Raw genomic sequence first — 16,939 nt, 5'->3', positions numbered from 1 at the left:
GGGTGACACCAATAAGTGTCGGTCGTAGTCTGTAGTTGTAATCAAAGTCTCCTGGAGGGAGAGCGAGAGTTTGTGTATAGATCTATACGGGGGTGACTCCCCCACACCTAAGCTGTTCGCTACAGTTAGACTCGGCCAGTCTAGGGTGACAAAGTCTTAAGATCAAATTCGGTGTTCATTAGAATACTAAGACAGACGAACTAGTCATTATAATGCATGGTTATAACGACTCACGTAGAAATCCGACATCATTAATCAGGGGAAATCATTAATCAAGGGAAATCATTAATCAAAGGAAGATCATTAATCAAGGGAAATCATTAATTAAAGGAAGTTCATTAATCAATGGAAATCATATTCATTCGATGTAACGATTCAATAAAGCAAAACAATCATAACTTTTATTCGGAAGACATCGGGTTTTCCGGGGAAATAAATCTTACTCACTTGTACTTTCAAACATTATAATGCAAAAACTTCTCATTTATTCATGTTTTGAAATCATTCACGCATATACTTACAGGATCATCACACTATTTTTCAAGAAAGTTTTATTACAGAAAATATCGGATTTTCTGGGTTTTACCAATGACATAAACTACTTTTCATCAAACACACTTATGAACTCACCAACATTATATATGTTGACCGTTTTCAAAATAACTTGTATTCTCAGGTAATCGTTAGTCAAGGAAGCATCCGGTGTGTTGAAAGTTTCTTTTGTAGTTGCTAATCACCAAACACTTTATATTTTGAAATCATGTAATGTAAACCTTGTACTCGATGTAAACAATGCCAGTTGTACTATGTAATGGTTGGTGATGCATGTGTTATGTTTCATATATATTCATTGTGATGATATTTCATTTTAAGTCACGCGAGCCCTCAGACGTTTCCGCCGTGTGGTTCGGGGGTGTGACATTTGCGTAATTGGTACAACATGTTGCTTTACCATTTTACAAAGAATCTTCAACATTAAATATTTCAGGTTAAATATTTTTGCCTGAAGATGAAAATCAAGAAGGGTTGTGCTATAAGTACCTTCGTTAACCAATTTACCCCTAACATCAATCAAATCAAATTTTTACTTTTGATTTGACATTATTTTTTTTCCTTTTTGTTTTTGATTTTTTTTTTGTTTTTATTTTATATTTTAATATTATTACTATTAAATTCAAATGACATTTTAAAATTCGGTAAACATTATAAATTCGCACGACATTATAAAATTCGAACGACTTTTTTGTCCGTAATTAAAAAATATAAAAAAAATATTTAAAAACCGATTTTATATAGCCGTTTGAATTTATAATGTCTTCCGAATGTTAAAATTTTGTGTGAAATTTATAATAATAATAATAATAATAATAATAATAATCAAAATATAATAATAATAATAATAATAATAATAATAATAATAATAATAATAATAATTAAAAAAGAATTAAAAACAACAAAAAAACAAAATAGGAAAAAAAAAACATAAAAGACAAAAAATCAAATAAGGGGGTGTAATTGGAAAAGGAAGGAGATACTTATAGAAAACTTCGTCAAGAAACATGTTGTGGGAGGATGTTTAACATCTTGTACTTCACACAATGAAATAAATGATAGTGATCTTTGGCACCCCTATATTTCTTTTAGGTGTAAATTATGAACTTTTCAGAAGATCTTTTTTTTAATTTCCACTCCAATCATGTCCTTAGATTTATTTTGATTTTATTTCTAGCAAATTTTGATCTTTTTAGGGATTGGAAAGCTTCAAAGATTACATAACTACCCTTGGAATATCAATATGTGAGTTTGTCACATGAAAAGTTATATATTATTATTATTATTTTTAATTTATTTAACCACGTACCATATACCATTTGTGTTGTGACTTTCAAGTTTCTAACTTCCAATTGTGAGACTAACAAGTACCAGAACTCAACGTGGAAGTGAAACCACCACATCTCCACCCAAATCCACCTTCTTCTTCTTCTTCTTCTTCTTCTTCTTGGTCTCATCTCTCCGACGTTAATGGCGCATCTTAGTGCTGCTGCAGCCTCTGTATCTGCTTCAGCAGTCATCCCTCCTCTTAACCGTAAGTTTTCCATCTTGCACTTTACAGAAATCCTATAAATTTCTTTACGAATCTCCGATTTTCGAAGTCTGTTCCAGATTTCACTTGTAGTTAATGAGTTCTTACGGAATTCACCATCAAATTTGAAACTTCAAATTAGGTTTAACATTAATCAAATACGTAATCGTCAAGAGTAACTTACAAATTGAAATGCGAATCACCAAAAGAGAAATTCTTTTATTGAAATTGACGACCTTTCTATTACGTGTATTTCAGGTACATTCGTTCAATTGGGGAAACTGTTCCATGGTTCATCTTTGCTTAAATTCCATTCTAATTCGTTATTTTTCTCGAGTACACCAAGGAGTAGACAATTACGTTTTGTTAGTTCTGCAATTGAGGGGAAAATTTTAGGGAGCAATGAAGTTTCTCAAGAAGAAGCTGTGTCGCTTTATTCATGGCCTGATAAAAAGGTTTATCTGATTGTCTTTCTTGATCTTCTTATATCTTATATGCATCATTATCCATACATCACTTAATTAGAAAAAAAAAAACAGGGTATATGTATATGGATGTTTCATTTTGACTAAAGTCAAGGAAATAGGGCTTATTATCATTACCAAAACTGACATTTTATTCTTTTTTGTTACAGAGGCCAAGGGTGTGCATACTAGGTGGAGGATTTGGAGGTCTATATACTGCTTTAAGATTGGATTCACTAACATGGCCAGATGACAAAAAACCTCAGGTAATCATAATGAATCACATCATATATAAATTAAATAATTGCTACTCATAATGAGCTAAAAAGTTTTAATCCCTTATATTATCATGGCAATGGTGTTATGAATCAATATAATGACACCTTTACCCTTCATGAAAATGCAAACAGGTGATACTTGTTGATCAATCTGAGCGTTTTGTCTTTAAGCCCATGTTATATGAGCTTCTAACAGGAGGTATACATTACACAACTACACACTTCATTTTTATGGTTTTAAATTTGAATTCTTGTCCTTGATCATTGTATACTAATTGGTGTATAAATTTTTTTGAAGTGTAGAAGTAGATGCATGGGAAATTGCTCCAAGGTTTTCAGATTTGCTTGTGAATACTGCTGTTCAATTTTTAAAAGATAGGGTGAAAATACTGAGTCCATGTGATCATTTGGGAATAAATGGGCCCACTACTGTATCTGGTAGTGGAGGAACTGTTCAACTTGAAAGTGGTCTTGTTATTGAATATGATTGGTATGAATTTTGTATTTTTTTAATTTAGCAATTTACTTTAGTTCCCAATAAGTTAATTTTGGGACCCACATTCAGTAATTAGAGTGTGAGTATGACAGAACAGAACAGAACAGGTTGTACTGTGTTTGACCTGCATTAGACTCAGACTCAGATTGAGACTGAAACTGATGTCGATGGGACATTGATTAGCTCTTGATCTATTCTTTATGTAAATTACGAAAATACTCTCCTCATCCTCTCATTCTAATTCTATGTTTTGTATTTGGGCAGCCAGGTTGGTACTTTCTTTAGGAGCTGAACCTAAACTTGATGTTATACCAGGTGCTGTTGAGTTTGCATTTCCATTTTCGACCCTGAATGATGCTTGTGTAAGTTTCTCAACATATCAAATTAGATTATGTTTCTTTTTTACTTAATGGACTTAACAGATACAAAACTCAATTGTATAAGCTATATATGATATGAGTGTTTGTTTTTGACTTAATATAGATCAAACAACTTAGTGGATAAAGTAAGGGAAACGAGGCTTTCCCCATTAAGGTTGTGTTTTGCAAGCCAAAAAGTAGCTTATAAGCTAGCTTTTTAAAAAGCTACTTAAACTAGCTTTTCATGAGCTTTTTAAAAAAATTCCAAATATACCCCTTAGTTAATCATAGAAAACATATTCTTTTAAATGCCCTTTTATGACATTTTGTATCTTTCAGCTACCTTATCAATTAATTTTACCAAACGTCATTTTTTATCACTTAGCTTTTCAGCTATCAACTAGCTTTTCATATAACAACTAGCTTTTCAACTCTCAGCTAGCTTTTTATATAATAGCTAGCTTTTTATATAATAGCTAGCTTTTTATATAATAGCTAGCTTTTCAGCTATCAGCTAGCTTTTTATATAATAGCTAGCTTTTCAGCTATCAGCTAGCTTTTTATATAACAACTAGCTTTTCAACTATCAGCTACTTTTTATATAACAACTAGCTTTTTATATAACAACTAGCTTTTCATATATCAACTAGCTTTTCAACTATCAGCTACTTTTTATATAACAACTAGCTTTTTATATAACAACTAGCTTTTCATATATCAACTAGCTTTTCAACTATCAGCTACTTTTTATATAACAACTAGCTTTTTATATAACTAGCTTTTCAACTATCAACTACTTTTTATATAACAACTAGTTTTTCATCTCTCAACTAGCTTTTTATATAACAACTAGCTTTTCATATATCAACTAGCTTTTCATATAACAGCTAGCTTGTTAGCTATCAGCTACTTTTTATATAACAACTAGCTTTTCATCTCTCAACTAGCTTTTTATATAACAGTTAGCTTTTCATATATCAGCTAGCTTTTCATATAACAACTAGCTTTTCAGCTATCAACTACTTTTTATATAACAGTTAGCTTTTCATCTCTCAGCTAGTTTTTCATATATCAGCTAGCTTTTCATATAACAACTAGTTTTTCAGCTATCAATTACTTTTTATATAACAGCTAGCTTTTCATCTTTCAGCTAGCTTTTCATATATCGGCTACTTTTTATATAACAATTAGTTTTTCATCTCTCAGCTAGCTTTTTATATAACAACTACCTTTTCATATATCAGCTAGCTTTTCAACTATCAGTAGTAGGCCAAACATAGCCTAAGTCCTAACTTCTAACAAATGAGTTAAATGGAAGAAATATCAATGCACTTTCATTGATATTTCCATTATATTTATAATATCCTACTTTCATATCTTGATGCAGAAAGTAAATGAGAAATTAACAAAATTAGAGCGTGAGAATTTTGGTAAGAAAAATCCGATACGTGTGGTGGTGGTTGGACTTGGTTACTCTGGTGTTGAACTGGCGGCAACAGTATCAGAAAGACTAGAGGGTAAAGGAGTTGTGCAAGCAATCAGTGTTGACTCATCAATTTTACCAAATGCTCCTTCTGGAAATAAGGAAGCTGCTTTGAAAGTAAGAGACTCTATCTTCATAATCAACTTAAATTGGCTACTAAATACATTACCCTTATGACTTTTTTCATGAACTTTAAGTACCAATAGACAAATGTTCTATACGAAATTCGACAATTTGACAAAAAACTATGTGGAAATTTTGAAATTGACTACAACTTTGCCTATTTGTAATGCCAAATGTTTATTAATTGGAGTATAGATCTAAATTTTTTTGTCAAGTTGGCTTAAGTTATACAGTTTAATGCAAGAAATAGCAATATACCAAACTTTTTACAAATTTACTCTAGTTTATTTGTTTTACCTTCTATTTTCACATTTGTGCCTTTATTTTTCAAATATCTTTTAAACATCATTTATCCAGACAACACTTCATGAGAAAAAAAAACAAAAAGTTACGTCTATCTCGAGTAATTTTTGTATTAACATTAAACGAGAGGTTAAATGACCATTTTACCCTTCTATCTACAGGTTCTCAACACGAGGAAAGTTGAACTTCTACTAGGGTATTTTGTCCGGCGTATAGGAAAATCCGGTGATTTCAGAAGCTCTATTGAAAAGTCAGAAGTTGAAGAAAAAGTCAATGATTCTGAAAAATTAATCATTGAGGTGCAGGCTAATGAAAAGGGTGCAAAAAGTCAACTTTTGGAAGCTGATTTGGTTCTATGGACTGTTGGGAATAAACCTTTACTTCCTCAATTGGAACCAAATGGATGGCCTTTTGAGCTTCCTGTTACTGGTAGAGGACAAGCAGAAACAGATGAAACCCTTCAAGTGAAAGGGCATCCACGTATTTTTGCTGTTGGTGATTCTTCTACTTTGAGAGACTCCAAAGGAAAAGTGCTTCCAGCTACTGCACAGGTACTTATAGATAAGAAATTGGTAATGGTGTTGGAGTTTTGCATAGTTATTAGGTCCTGATTGTGATTGTTGCGTAAGAGTAGATATAACAGAAAAGGTTGTACTGTATTTGGACTGGGACCGAGATTGAAACTGATCACTGATGTCAATGGGACAAAAAAAAATTGCAATGTATTTGGACTGGGACTGAGACTGAAACTGATCACTGATGTCAATGGGACAAAAAAAAATTGCAATATTTTTTCTCATCTAGAAAGGTAGGATTGTGGGAATAATGTTAATAAGACAAAAAATGCATTTTTTTTTGTCCTATCCAAAAAGGTGGGACAGGGACAGGGACAGTCTGCATTTTTTGTCCCATCTAAAAAGGTGGGATATGGACAGGTGTCAACAATAAAAACTCAACAATAAAAACTGCTGTTTTTGTCTCATCTAAAAAGGTGAGACAGGACAGTTTTTTGTCCCATCTAAAAAGGTGGAGTGTCGACAGGATAAAAACTGCTTTTCTTGTCTCGTCCAAGAAGGTGGGACAGAGACAGGGGCAGTCTGCATTTTTTGTCCCATCTAAAAAAGTGGGACAGGGACAGGTGTTAACATGATAAAATCTGCTTTTTTTGTCCCATCCAAGAAGGTGGGACAGGGACAGGGACAGTCTGCATTTTTTGTCCCATCTAAAAAGATGGGATATGGACAGGTGTCAACATGATAAAAACTGCATTTTTTTGTCCCATTCAAGAAGGTGGGACAGGGACAGAGACAGTCTGCATTTTTTGTCCCATCTAAAAAGGTGGGATATGGATAGGTGTCAACATTGAAAAAAACTATATTTTTTATCATGTTGACACCAGTCCATTAAAATTGAAATTTTTTGTCTCATCCAAAAAGGTGAGACAAGATAAAAACTGCATTTTCTCTCTCTTCCCAAAAGGTGGGACATGGACAGATGTCAACATGATAAAAGTTGCAATTTTTTGTCCCATCAAAAAAGGTGACTGAGTATGTGAAAAGACATGAATGCCCTCATCATCTCATCATAAAAAAATAGTCTTAAAAAACTGCAACAGATGTTGTTTTATTGATAATTTAATACGCCATGTAATTTGTTTTCAGGTTGCATTTCAGCAGGCTGATTTTGCTGGTTGGAACATTTGGGCTGCTATCAACAACCGTCCTCTTTTGCCATTTAGGTTCAATACCAAAATTTAAATACTACTTCCTTTTCCAATAAAATTCCAATATCATAATTTGAAAAAAAAAAAAATCGTTTTATATTATTTATGAAATATCTAAAATATAAAGTTAAAATATCTTACTCTTACTCTTACACTTGTATTGTATACAGATTTCAGAATTTGGGTGAGATGATGGTCTTAGGGAGAAACGATGCAGCAATTACACCAAGTTTCATCGAGGGTCTAACATTGGAGGGTCCTATTGGTCATACTGGTAATTAATCAGTCTTCACTTTTTGTGATATTACCGTTTTGCCCTTGACCCTCACATGTTGATTCATGATAAAATTTGCAGCTAGGAAACTAGCTTACTTGATCAGGTTACCTACTGATGAACATCGTGTTAAAGTTGGAATCAGTTGGTTGGCAAAATCTGCAGTTGACTCCATTGCAACTGTGCAAAGTAATATCACCAAAGTCCTTTCGGGTTCTTAAAACTTGATATTTTCTGTAAATATATTTATATTAACTTATTTTATACATCCGTTTCATTTGTGCTTTCTAGTCCATGAGAAAATAAGAAGACTTTATTGTACTTTTTTATGAATAGTAGTTTTGAAATTGAATTTATATCATGCAATATATTGCAATAGACATATGTATAACATCATGTTTAGCATGCATTAGATATAGTTTGAATGTCAATGAGAAAAAAAAATTGTTATTATTATTATTTTTTGTAAGTTTGATCTTAATAGAAATGAATGCTAGAAATACTCTAGCAAAAGTCCACGAAATTTGAAAATTTCAAGAAGTACATTTCGTAAAATAAATTTCACATTGTGCTTTATACGATTGTAATATTGGGTAGTGATTAATAACTGTCATTCAAATACATAAACATTGATGAAGAATGAAACATTTTTGTTGTTATTACATAAACAAACTTGATAAGATTGAGGGAGTTAATTGGAATGAAATCAAGTGGATCTCTAAAAGAGTGAAAATTTTGGAATATAGTTTGGGATTTTAGTGTCATGTCATTTTGTGTAATTGGAATAAATAGAATACTAGTGAGGATTTAAACTATGATATGGTGGTGATCTTATGAAAAGAAGACCACTTAGATGTTATATTTTTACCCTTTTTTAGATATGTTATAAGTTGGAAGTCAAGGTTACAATTCTTTCATTGTTTACAACTGAACCAGAGTACATGTCAATTACCAAAGGCATACATTAATACATATGGTTACATGGTCTAATTTAGAGTATTGGGTTGAAGGTGGAGAAGCATGTCTTATTTTGTGATAGTCAGAGTGCTTTGTGTCTTGCAAAGAATATGGTCTCATGAGAAGAAAACGTATTGATGTAAAGCTGAATTTCAACATGGATTTGAAAAAGAAAGGTTTTCTATCCAAGATATAGATATCAAGGAGAACCTGATATGTTAGCAAAAACAAAGTGATTGCCCATGGAAAAATTCAAGATTTTCTTGGACTTAGTATATGTTCATAGGAGTTAAGTATTTATTAGGCAAAATGGTAAGAGGGAGCGTGAGGTTCTTGGTTTCTAGAGTTTGGAGCATATTCAAGTCAAGGTGGATATTGTTAAATTTGACTTGAGAATTAACGACCCGAATGGATATCGATCCATTCGAGCAAAGTAAAGAAACCCGACATTGAATATCAACGATATAAGTGTTTGGAGTAGTTTGGATTTACGTAAAGAAACCCGGTTGTTTATACTTTTGCATATATATAACGACCGGGAGTCAGGGTTTCAATTGTACTATTCTATTGTTTTCAATTTTGTGAGTAAGAATACTCTCTTGTCTTGTGTGGACATAGGTCAATTGAACCATATTAAATATTATGTCTTTGTTTGTGTGATTTTCTCGTTAATTCCTAACAAATAGAGCTAATAAAATTTTGAGAACACAAACATGTCTATCAAACATTCTTATGATTCCATCCGTATATCACTAAATCAGATAGATCATGAAATTCTAAAATCACAAACATGTATATAATTGATTTTGTCTGCAAATAGAAACATGTTTGAAAACAATCAGCACAAACATACCTAGAGAATGAAAAGGGTAGCATCGTCGTAGAGCCCTTCGAGTGCAAGGGTCTAAGGTTTGAGCCCTTGGAGTCTTCAACTAAGGGAAAGACACAATGTTTGAATTTTTTTGAATACCGATTGGGTTGAAGCATAGGTCAAAGACAAAATATAATATATATTATTAGTATTTTAATAATATTTATTTTATTAACACTCGATGTGGTTCGGGGGGGGGGGGGGGGGGGGTTGGCTTTGTTTGTTGTTGTTGAAAACCACACAAAACCGTTGGATTTTTGTTTTTCGCAAAATCAAAAACTGGACCGTCAACTTTTGTCTCGGTTTTAGCTTGTTGTGGTTTTTTTTTGCCATTTTAACCGGTTCGGTTTTTGCTCAACACTACTCGGGTGAACTTTTAAAGGATAGAGGTGGTTGAAGTCATCCAATTCCAAAATCAAACTCCCAAAAATAGTTTGAAAACTGCCTCATAGGTTATATATCTATACGCAAAATTCTTGTTTGGGAGATGCCTGTATAGCATTGTCTGGTTCCTATTAGTTAGTTTTTACAAGTATAACAATCTTCATCGACTTAATTGTTTATCTACTACAAAATACATAAAGTTTCTTAATAAGAAGGCATTCAATGAATGCATATTGAGATAATGCATATAGGTATAATGTGGATAGACAACTATTAGGCGGACGTGTGCATAATGCTATTCTATGAGAACTACTAAGAGAATAAGTTGTTTAGTAATGTGAAAACATTCAACCTTACACAACTATTGTCATTTTCATGGATTCTCACTACTTCTTATTCGTTTTTGTTCTCACACGTCGTTTTTCACTTATTTTTGTTCTTACAGAATACGATTCAATAAACATTCTGACAGAATGAGAATAATAAAAGAAATTCAATAATAACCTTATAGACGATTTAATTAGGGAGAATGAGTGATAATGACAATAGTTATGTAAGGTTGAACGTATTCACATAATCAAACAATATATTTTCTTTGTCATTCTCACAGAATAACACTGTCCACACGTCCGCACAATAGATTTTAATCCACATTTGAATCTAGCTCTCTCTCTCTCTCTCTCTCTCTATATATATATATATATATATATATATATATATATATATATATATATATATATATATATATATAGGAAAATTGAACATATGGCAGTCATGTATGTAATATTAGGTATAAAATCATAAAAATTGATTTCATTTTGATTAAAAAAACACAAATTTCTTTCATAGTTAACTCTGTCCTATTGCTTTTGAACTCATATTATTTATGATTTCCTGATTCATCCCTAATATTTATGTATTCGAATGTGTTTTTTTTATTAGACCACTAATAGGCTTCATATCTTCCTTGGACACCTTCCTTGTATACAATTACATGTGTTTTTATGGGTTATGGAAGAGGTTTATTTCGTTTTTAAATGAACAGTTTCAATTTTTCACTATAATTTTCTATAATAAGATTCAATATGGAAACCTTCAGGTAGTTGGTAAAAATATTCATTTACACGGTTTGTGGTGCAAAATTAAACTTAGAAAACTCTATAAAAATATATACAAAGCATAAGATAAGCTCTAATAAAGGATACAAGAAAGGTAGCAGAGATATTTGATTGTATTTTGTTAAAACTATGTATGTTGTTATATACCGAATATATATATATATATATATATATATATATATATATATATATATATATTTCAAACAAGAGATATAAATTCAAAGTTGATCCTTCATTAACATATTTGAAACTCTACACATTGTTGGTCTTTCATGTGGATTGGATTTCAAACATGCTCTTGAGAGACTTAGTACCGACTTAAGTTGTTTCTGAACTTGTGATGAGGGAGGTGGTATCCGACTATCTCCCATAATTTCTGGCACTAGATAATCAGCAGACAGTGTTGGTAAAGATGTTATGAGTTCTCCTGGATGCTTTCCCATGATCACTTCTAGTGCAACAACTCCAAAGCTATACACATCACATTTCTCAGTTGCGATCATCGTATAAGCAAGCTCTACATCAAAAGAAACATAAGATAAAAAAAAATGTATTAACCCCACTGGATAACACACATACATATTTCTGTATATAATTCATAAGATGTAGAAAAAACATCACAAAGTTAAGTTACCTGGCGTAATATAACCATAGGTGCCTGCAATTGCGGTCCAGTTTGATGAGTCTAGCTTTAAAAGCTTGGACGTGCCAAAATCAGAAATATGTGCCTCATAATCAGAATCAAGAAGGATGTTGGCTATGGAAATGTCTCTATGAATTATAGGAGGTGAGCAATTATGATGCATATAAGCCAAACCATTAGCTACAGCCTTTACAATATTGACCCTTTTCAACCAATCCAATTCTTTTACTAAAACATCGCTTCTTAAGATTGATCCTAGGCTCCCCTTTTCAAGGTATTCATAAATCAAAAATGAGTGGTGGGCATGGAAGCAGTATCCATAGAGTTTCACTATGTTTCGATGCCTTATGTTCGTCAATGCTCGTACCTCATTAAGGAAACCATTGCGATCAACATTCTCAGGCGAGGAGTGAAGTTTCTTGACAGCTACCACATTGTTAGGTTTTAGCTCGACTTTGTACACAATACCGTATCCTCCGGTCCCAATACAATATGCTTCATTAAAATTATTTGTTCCCATCAAGATATCATCATACACTACTCTTCCACCCAAACTTTTTATGAAGAAGTAATCACCACTTTCTTCATCCAATCCTTTCTGTGGAACTTTTTTCTTTTGTTGTTGATAAGCAATGAGGCGACACATGAAGAAACCAAGTAAAGCTGCTCCAAGAAGAGGGAGCATAACTACAAGAATGACCCTATGATGAAATGGATGATTTTTCTTCATTATAATTTGACTTGCACAAAGTTTCAGCCCTGTAACATTTCCACACAAACCTGGATTGCCTTGTAACAGTTGTATGGACGCATTTACAAAGACAACATAGCGGGGAACTAGACCTGACAGCTCATTATACGCCAGGTTGATATCAATCCCATGTGGCAAATTTGCGAATGCATTAGGAATTGAACCAGATAGTCTATTGTGAGAAAGATCTAGTTTCTCCAATTTTTGTAGACTTTGAACTTCAGATGGTATCTGTTCCATGAGCGAATTGTGAGATAAATCAAGTTCTGTAAGTTGCCTTAACTTACCTATTTCAGATGGAATTTTCTCACTGAGCTTGTTATTACTAAGATTCAAGTAGTGAATTTGAGCCCATTGACCAATACTTTTTGGTATGGACCCATTCAGTCTATTCCTTGAGAGATCGAGTACTTCAAGGAGCTCATAGAACCCAAGCTCCAGAGGTATGGTACCTGAAAGTTGGTTATCAGACAAGTATAAATACAACATACTTTTCATCTTCCCAAACTCCTTTGGAATCTCACCAACCAAATGATTCGAAGACAGATCAAGCCTTTGTAGTTGAGTTAAATTTCCAAACTCCTGAAGAATGGAACCACTAAGTTGATAGTGGCTCACCTTAAGATCAATAAGACACTTCAAATTAACAAGTTCAATAGGAATAGGACCAGAGAGCTGATTTTGCTGCAAATAAAGGTGATTTATCGATGTCAAATCAGCCAACGAAGACGGAATAGAACCACTAAGTTGATTGCGGCTCACTACAAGATCAATGAGAGACTTCAAATTCTCAAGTTCTGTAGGAATAGGACCAGAAAAATTATTATCTTTGAGGTACAACCACTGTAGGTTGGTGAGGTTTCCTAAGGATGAAGGAATAAAACCACTAAGTTGATTCTCACTCACCTCAAGATCAGAGAGAGACTTCAAATTCCCAAGTTCAATAGGAATAGGACCAGATAGTCTATTCTCATAGAGGTACAAAAGTTGTAGGTTGCTTAGGTTTCCTAGTGATGAAGGAATAGAACCACTAAGTTGGTTGTAGTTAACCACAAGATGCATGAGGTTCTTCAAATTTCCAAGTTCAATAGGAATGAGCCCAACTAATTTATTCTCATTGAGATACAAATATTGTAAGTTGCTCAGGTTTGCTAGTGATGAAGGAATAGAACCACTAAGTTGATTGTGGCTCAACTCAAGAATAGTGAGAGACTTCAAATTTCCAAGTTCAATAGGAATGAGACCACATAATTTATTCTTATAGAGGTGCATATACTGTAGGTTGCTCAGGTTTGCTAGTGATGAAGGAATAGAACCACTAAGTTGATTGTTGCTCACCTCAAGTTCAATGAGAGACTTCAAATTCCCAAGTTCAATAGGAATGAGACCTGATAATTTATTCTCATAGAGATACAAATATCGTAAGTTGCTCAGGTTTGCTAGTGATGAAGGAATAGAACCATTAAGGAAATTGGTGTTTGCCGAAAGAATAATGAGAGACTTCAAATTCCCAATTTCAGTAGGAATGAGACCAGATAATTTATTGTGATAGAGGTATAAAAACCGTAGGTTGCTTAGGTTTGCTAGTGATGATGGAATAGAACCACTGAGTTGATTTTCACTCACCACAAGTCTAGTGAGAGATTTCAAATTCCCAAGTTTAATAGGAATGGAACCAAAGAGTTGATTCTGGTGCAATGTAAGAACATTCAAAGATGTCAAACTACCCAATGATGAAGGATTGAGCCAGATAGATTGTTTGAGGAGAGGCTTAGGAGCTTAAGTGAGACCATGTTTCCTATCTCAGGTGGGATTACTCCAGAAAACTTGTTCTTTTTTAAATCAAGATAGACAAGTTTGGACAGAATTCGGATTTCAGATGGGATGGGGCCAACAAAATTGTTTACACTGAGATCAAAATGTGTAAGATTGTGTAGCAAAGAAAATGAAAATTGGTGAAGAGTACCACTTAATCCAGATGAACTGAGGTTCAACTTTTGAATGTTCCCATCAGCATTGCAAACCACTCCAACCCAAGAAGTGCATGGAACCGATGCACTGGGATTAATAGGGAGAGGAAGCCATGAAGACACGGAGGAGTTGTTTGGGATTTGAAGGCTTGCTTTCCATTTAAGAAGAGCATGGGCTTCCTCCAAAGAAGCATCCACAAAATTTTGTAAGAGGAAGAGCATAATGATTACTAGAGTTAGAGAGAAAAGTAAGAAGTTTGAAGATGCCATTATTTTCTTTGTCATTTTGTTTCTTGAAAAATGGTGATCTGTGCCCGTAATTGTACTAGAAGCACTCTTTTTTGTTTTTATTTTCTCTATTTTCTACAAAGAAAATTTGACTTTCATAAGGCGTGTCTTTTATGTTAAGTCAGTGTCATATTTTTCCACAAAGAAATGTATTACACTTTGAATTGTATTGTGTCTTTTATGTTAAGTCAGTGTCATATTTTTCCACAAAGAGATGTATTACACTTTGAATTGTATTCCTTACGACAATCTAGAAAGAAGAAAAAAAAAAGGAATGTTCACATTGTGTGTATGGGTCAGTAATGATGAGCTGGGAAGGTCCTACAGAAGAATTTAAAGTGAGCGAATGTGGTGTAACATCCCAAAATTCATACACATAAACACATGTATACATATATACATTGTTAGGATGAAGGTGTAACATCCCAAAATTCATGATTAAAAATTTCATTTTTAATTGAGTAATTTATAAAAACGGTATTCTGAGAACATCAACAATTTCATCCAAATCATAATCAAAACCAATACGTCCATAACCAAAACATGTCCTAAGAAAACAATATCAGAGTACAACTCCCAAAGATCTCATATGCGGAAAATCATAGTGTGATGCGTTGCGATCATGCCGGCTCCTTTCCTTTCGAAGAAGAAGTACCTGAAACCAAAACTGTAAACCGTAAGCACGAAGCTTAGTGAGTTCCTCCATCATACCACATAATCACATACTGTCAGACATATCTGGGTGCCCGCCTACCCTATCAGGCATATCTGGGTGTCCGACCTACCCTGCTGAGCATACCTGGGTGCTCAACCTACCCATGTCAGGCATACCTGGGTGCTCGACCTATCCTGGCATATCGGGTGTCCGACCTACCCTCCGGTTTATTTCAACCGGTTACGGGGTCTATTCCACCCTCTTACCACTACCACATAATAACATATCATAAGCATACTGTCAGACATATTTGGGTGCCCGACCTACCCTCCGGTTTATCTCAATCGGCTACAGGGTCTATTTCACCCCTCCTACCACTACCACATAATACATATCATACAAGCACATAAATCTCTACAGATAGTGGCATACCATACAATTATCACAAAGACAATTATGTCTACTATAAACAACTACTAGTAGGCTGGCATTGGTGCCTTCGACCCACTCATATCGGGAAGGTAATTCACCTCGCAATGCTGAAGCTTACTGCAAGAAATCCTTAGCTGCTACCCTAGCAACTCATCGAGCTATCAATACGAAAATATCACCCAATTAGAAATTGGTTCCCAACCATGATCCATAATCCATACTTAGGGTAAAATGACCATTTTACCCCTGGCCCAACAATATTCATAACTAAGGCCCAAGCCCAAGACCAAAGAGGCCTAAAACTGTAAAAATCCATAAAGCCCATCATTGGCCCAATTTTCCAAATTGGGCCCAACCCTTACATGGAACTACCCTTTAGAACCCATTCCGTACTTCATAACCCTACAGGGGTCAACCTTGGTCAAAGTCAAGTCAAGGTTAAAGTCAGCATCCAAGTCAAAGTCAAAGTCAACGCTCCGAGTTGACTAAACTCGTCGAGTTATTCCTTCAACTCGGCGAGTTCCCATAAACCATAGAATTGTGATACTACGTATCAACTCGTCGAGTTCTTTCATTTTTAACAGAATCGAGTCATACTCATATCAAATCGCCAAGTTCCTTCGTGAACTCGTCGAGTTCTTCATTCTGTTTACTCCTCCTTAATGCATTAAGCCTTTATTCTTCAGATCTGAACCCAATACTTTAGATCTAGAATAGAAATACCTTTTAGAAGGGTAAAGTTTCCAACTTTACCCATTCATCCCTTCCTAAAAAGAATAAAATCAAACCCTAACCCAAAAATGACTTAGATCGAACTCCAAAGACCATCAATACTTCAAGATAGACCATGAGGTCATAGATCCGGACTCAAGGGACAAATTGGTCATGTAAAGCTCCCATCTTTACTCGCATGCATGACCTAATAGGGCTTAAAAGACCAAAATGATGGTCTATAGGTTGCATGGGACTTCCATGGCCATAAAGTTGACACCTTTATGCCATAAAGTCCCCTGAAGAACCTAGATCTGAAGGGTTTTCCCAAATGGGACGTCCAAATCCCAAGCATCAACATACTTGGACCAAAATATGAGAGAAGCATCCTAAAACTAGATCTAAGTATGCCATGGACAAGGTTGAAGCTTTATACCTCAGATGAATAAGAAATGAAGCCCAACTTCTGGATCTACTCTCCTTCCACACGTTCTTGCTCCTCCTTCAAGTTTCTTCTTCAAACTCACCAAGAATGCACAAGATTAGCTCACAATTATCAAAAATGGCTTAGGG

At 34.1% G+C, this 16,939-nt stretch overlaps 2 protein-coding genes across 2 annotated transcripts; one reads left to right on the top strand and one right to left on the bottom strand.

Annotated features, from left to right (window-relative positions):
* Positions 1 to 1,867: 1,867 nt before the first annotated feature.
* NDC1 (NAD(P)H dehydrogenase C1) lies at positions 1,868 to 7,982 on the top strand. The gene is made up of 11 exons (XM_079079503.1): positions 1,868 to 2,086; positions 2,342 to 2,538; positions 2,718 to 2,813; positions 2,958 to 3,024; positions 3,129 to 3,315; positions 3,590 to 3,683; positions 5,068 to 5,280; positions 5,751 to 6,140; positions 7,251 to 7,327; positions 7,483 to 7,586; positions 7,668 to 7,982. Exons 1-11 carry the CDS (start codon positions 2,023 to 2,025, stop codon positions 7,805 to 7,807), a joined length of 1,629 nt encoding a protein of 542 aa, XP_078935629.1. The 5' UTR covers positions 1,868 to 2,022; the 3' UTR covers positions 7,808 to 7,982.
* Positions 7,983 to 11,134: 3,152 nt separating this feature from the next.
* On the bottom strand, positions 11,135 to 14,503 carry LOC145122510 (uncharacterized). Its single transcript, XM_079058107.1, has 4 exons — positions 14,206 to 14,503; positions 14,038 to 14,136; positions 11,551 to 13,999; positions 11,135 to 11,433 (listed from the first exon to the last, which is right to left on the bottom strand). The coding sequence occupies exons 1-4, from the start codon at positions 14,500 to 14,502 to the stop codon at positions 11,135 to 11,137; spliced, it is 3,144 nt and encodes a 1,047-aa protein (XP_078914233.1). The 5' UTR covers position 14,503.
* Between the last annotated feature and the right edge of the window lie 2,436 nt (positions 14,504 to 16,939).

The sequence above is a fragment of the Lactuca virosa genome, chromosome 1 (assembly GCF_052849685.1).
Source record: "Lactuca virosa cultivar CGN04683 chromosome 1, Lactuca_virosa_CGN04683_v6, whole genome shotgun sequence".
Lineage (NCBI taxonomy): Eukaryota > Viridiplantae > Streptophyta > Magnoliopsida > Asterales > Asteraceae > Lactuca > Lactuca virosa.
This window is presented reverse-complemented; position numbering and strand designations above follow the sequence as displayed.

Excerpts from the sequence above, each read along its gene's own strand:
- NDC1 (XM_079079503.1), top strand. The coding sequence starts at position 2,023 with ATGGCGCATCTTAGTGCTGCTGCAGCCTCTGTATCTGCTTCAGCAGTC. Across the intron at positions 5,281-5,750 it reads ATAAGGAAGCTGCTTTGAAA|GTTCTCAACACGAGGAAAGT; the intron begins GTAAGAGACTCT and ends TTCTATCTACAG. Across the intron at positions 7,587-7,667 it reads GGGTCCTATTGGTCATACTG|CTAGGAAACTAGCTTACTTG; the intron begins GTAATTAATCAG and ends TAAAATTTGCAG.
- LOC145122510 (XM_079058107.1), bottom strand. The coding sequence starts at position 14,502 with ATGCTCTTCCTCTTACAAAATTTTGTGGATGCTTCTTTGGAGGAAGCC. Across the intron at positions 14,137-14,205 it reads ATCTCAGTGTAAACAATTTT|TTTTCTGGAGTAATCCCACC; the intron begins GTTGGCCCCATC and ends AAAAAGAACAAG. Across the intron at positions 14,000-14,037 it reads GCTCAATCCTTCATCATTGG|AATCAACTCTTTGGTTCCAT; the intron begins GTAGTTTGACAT and ends ACATTGCACCAG.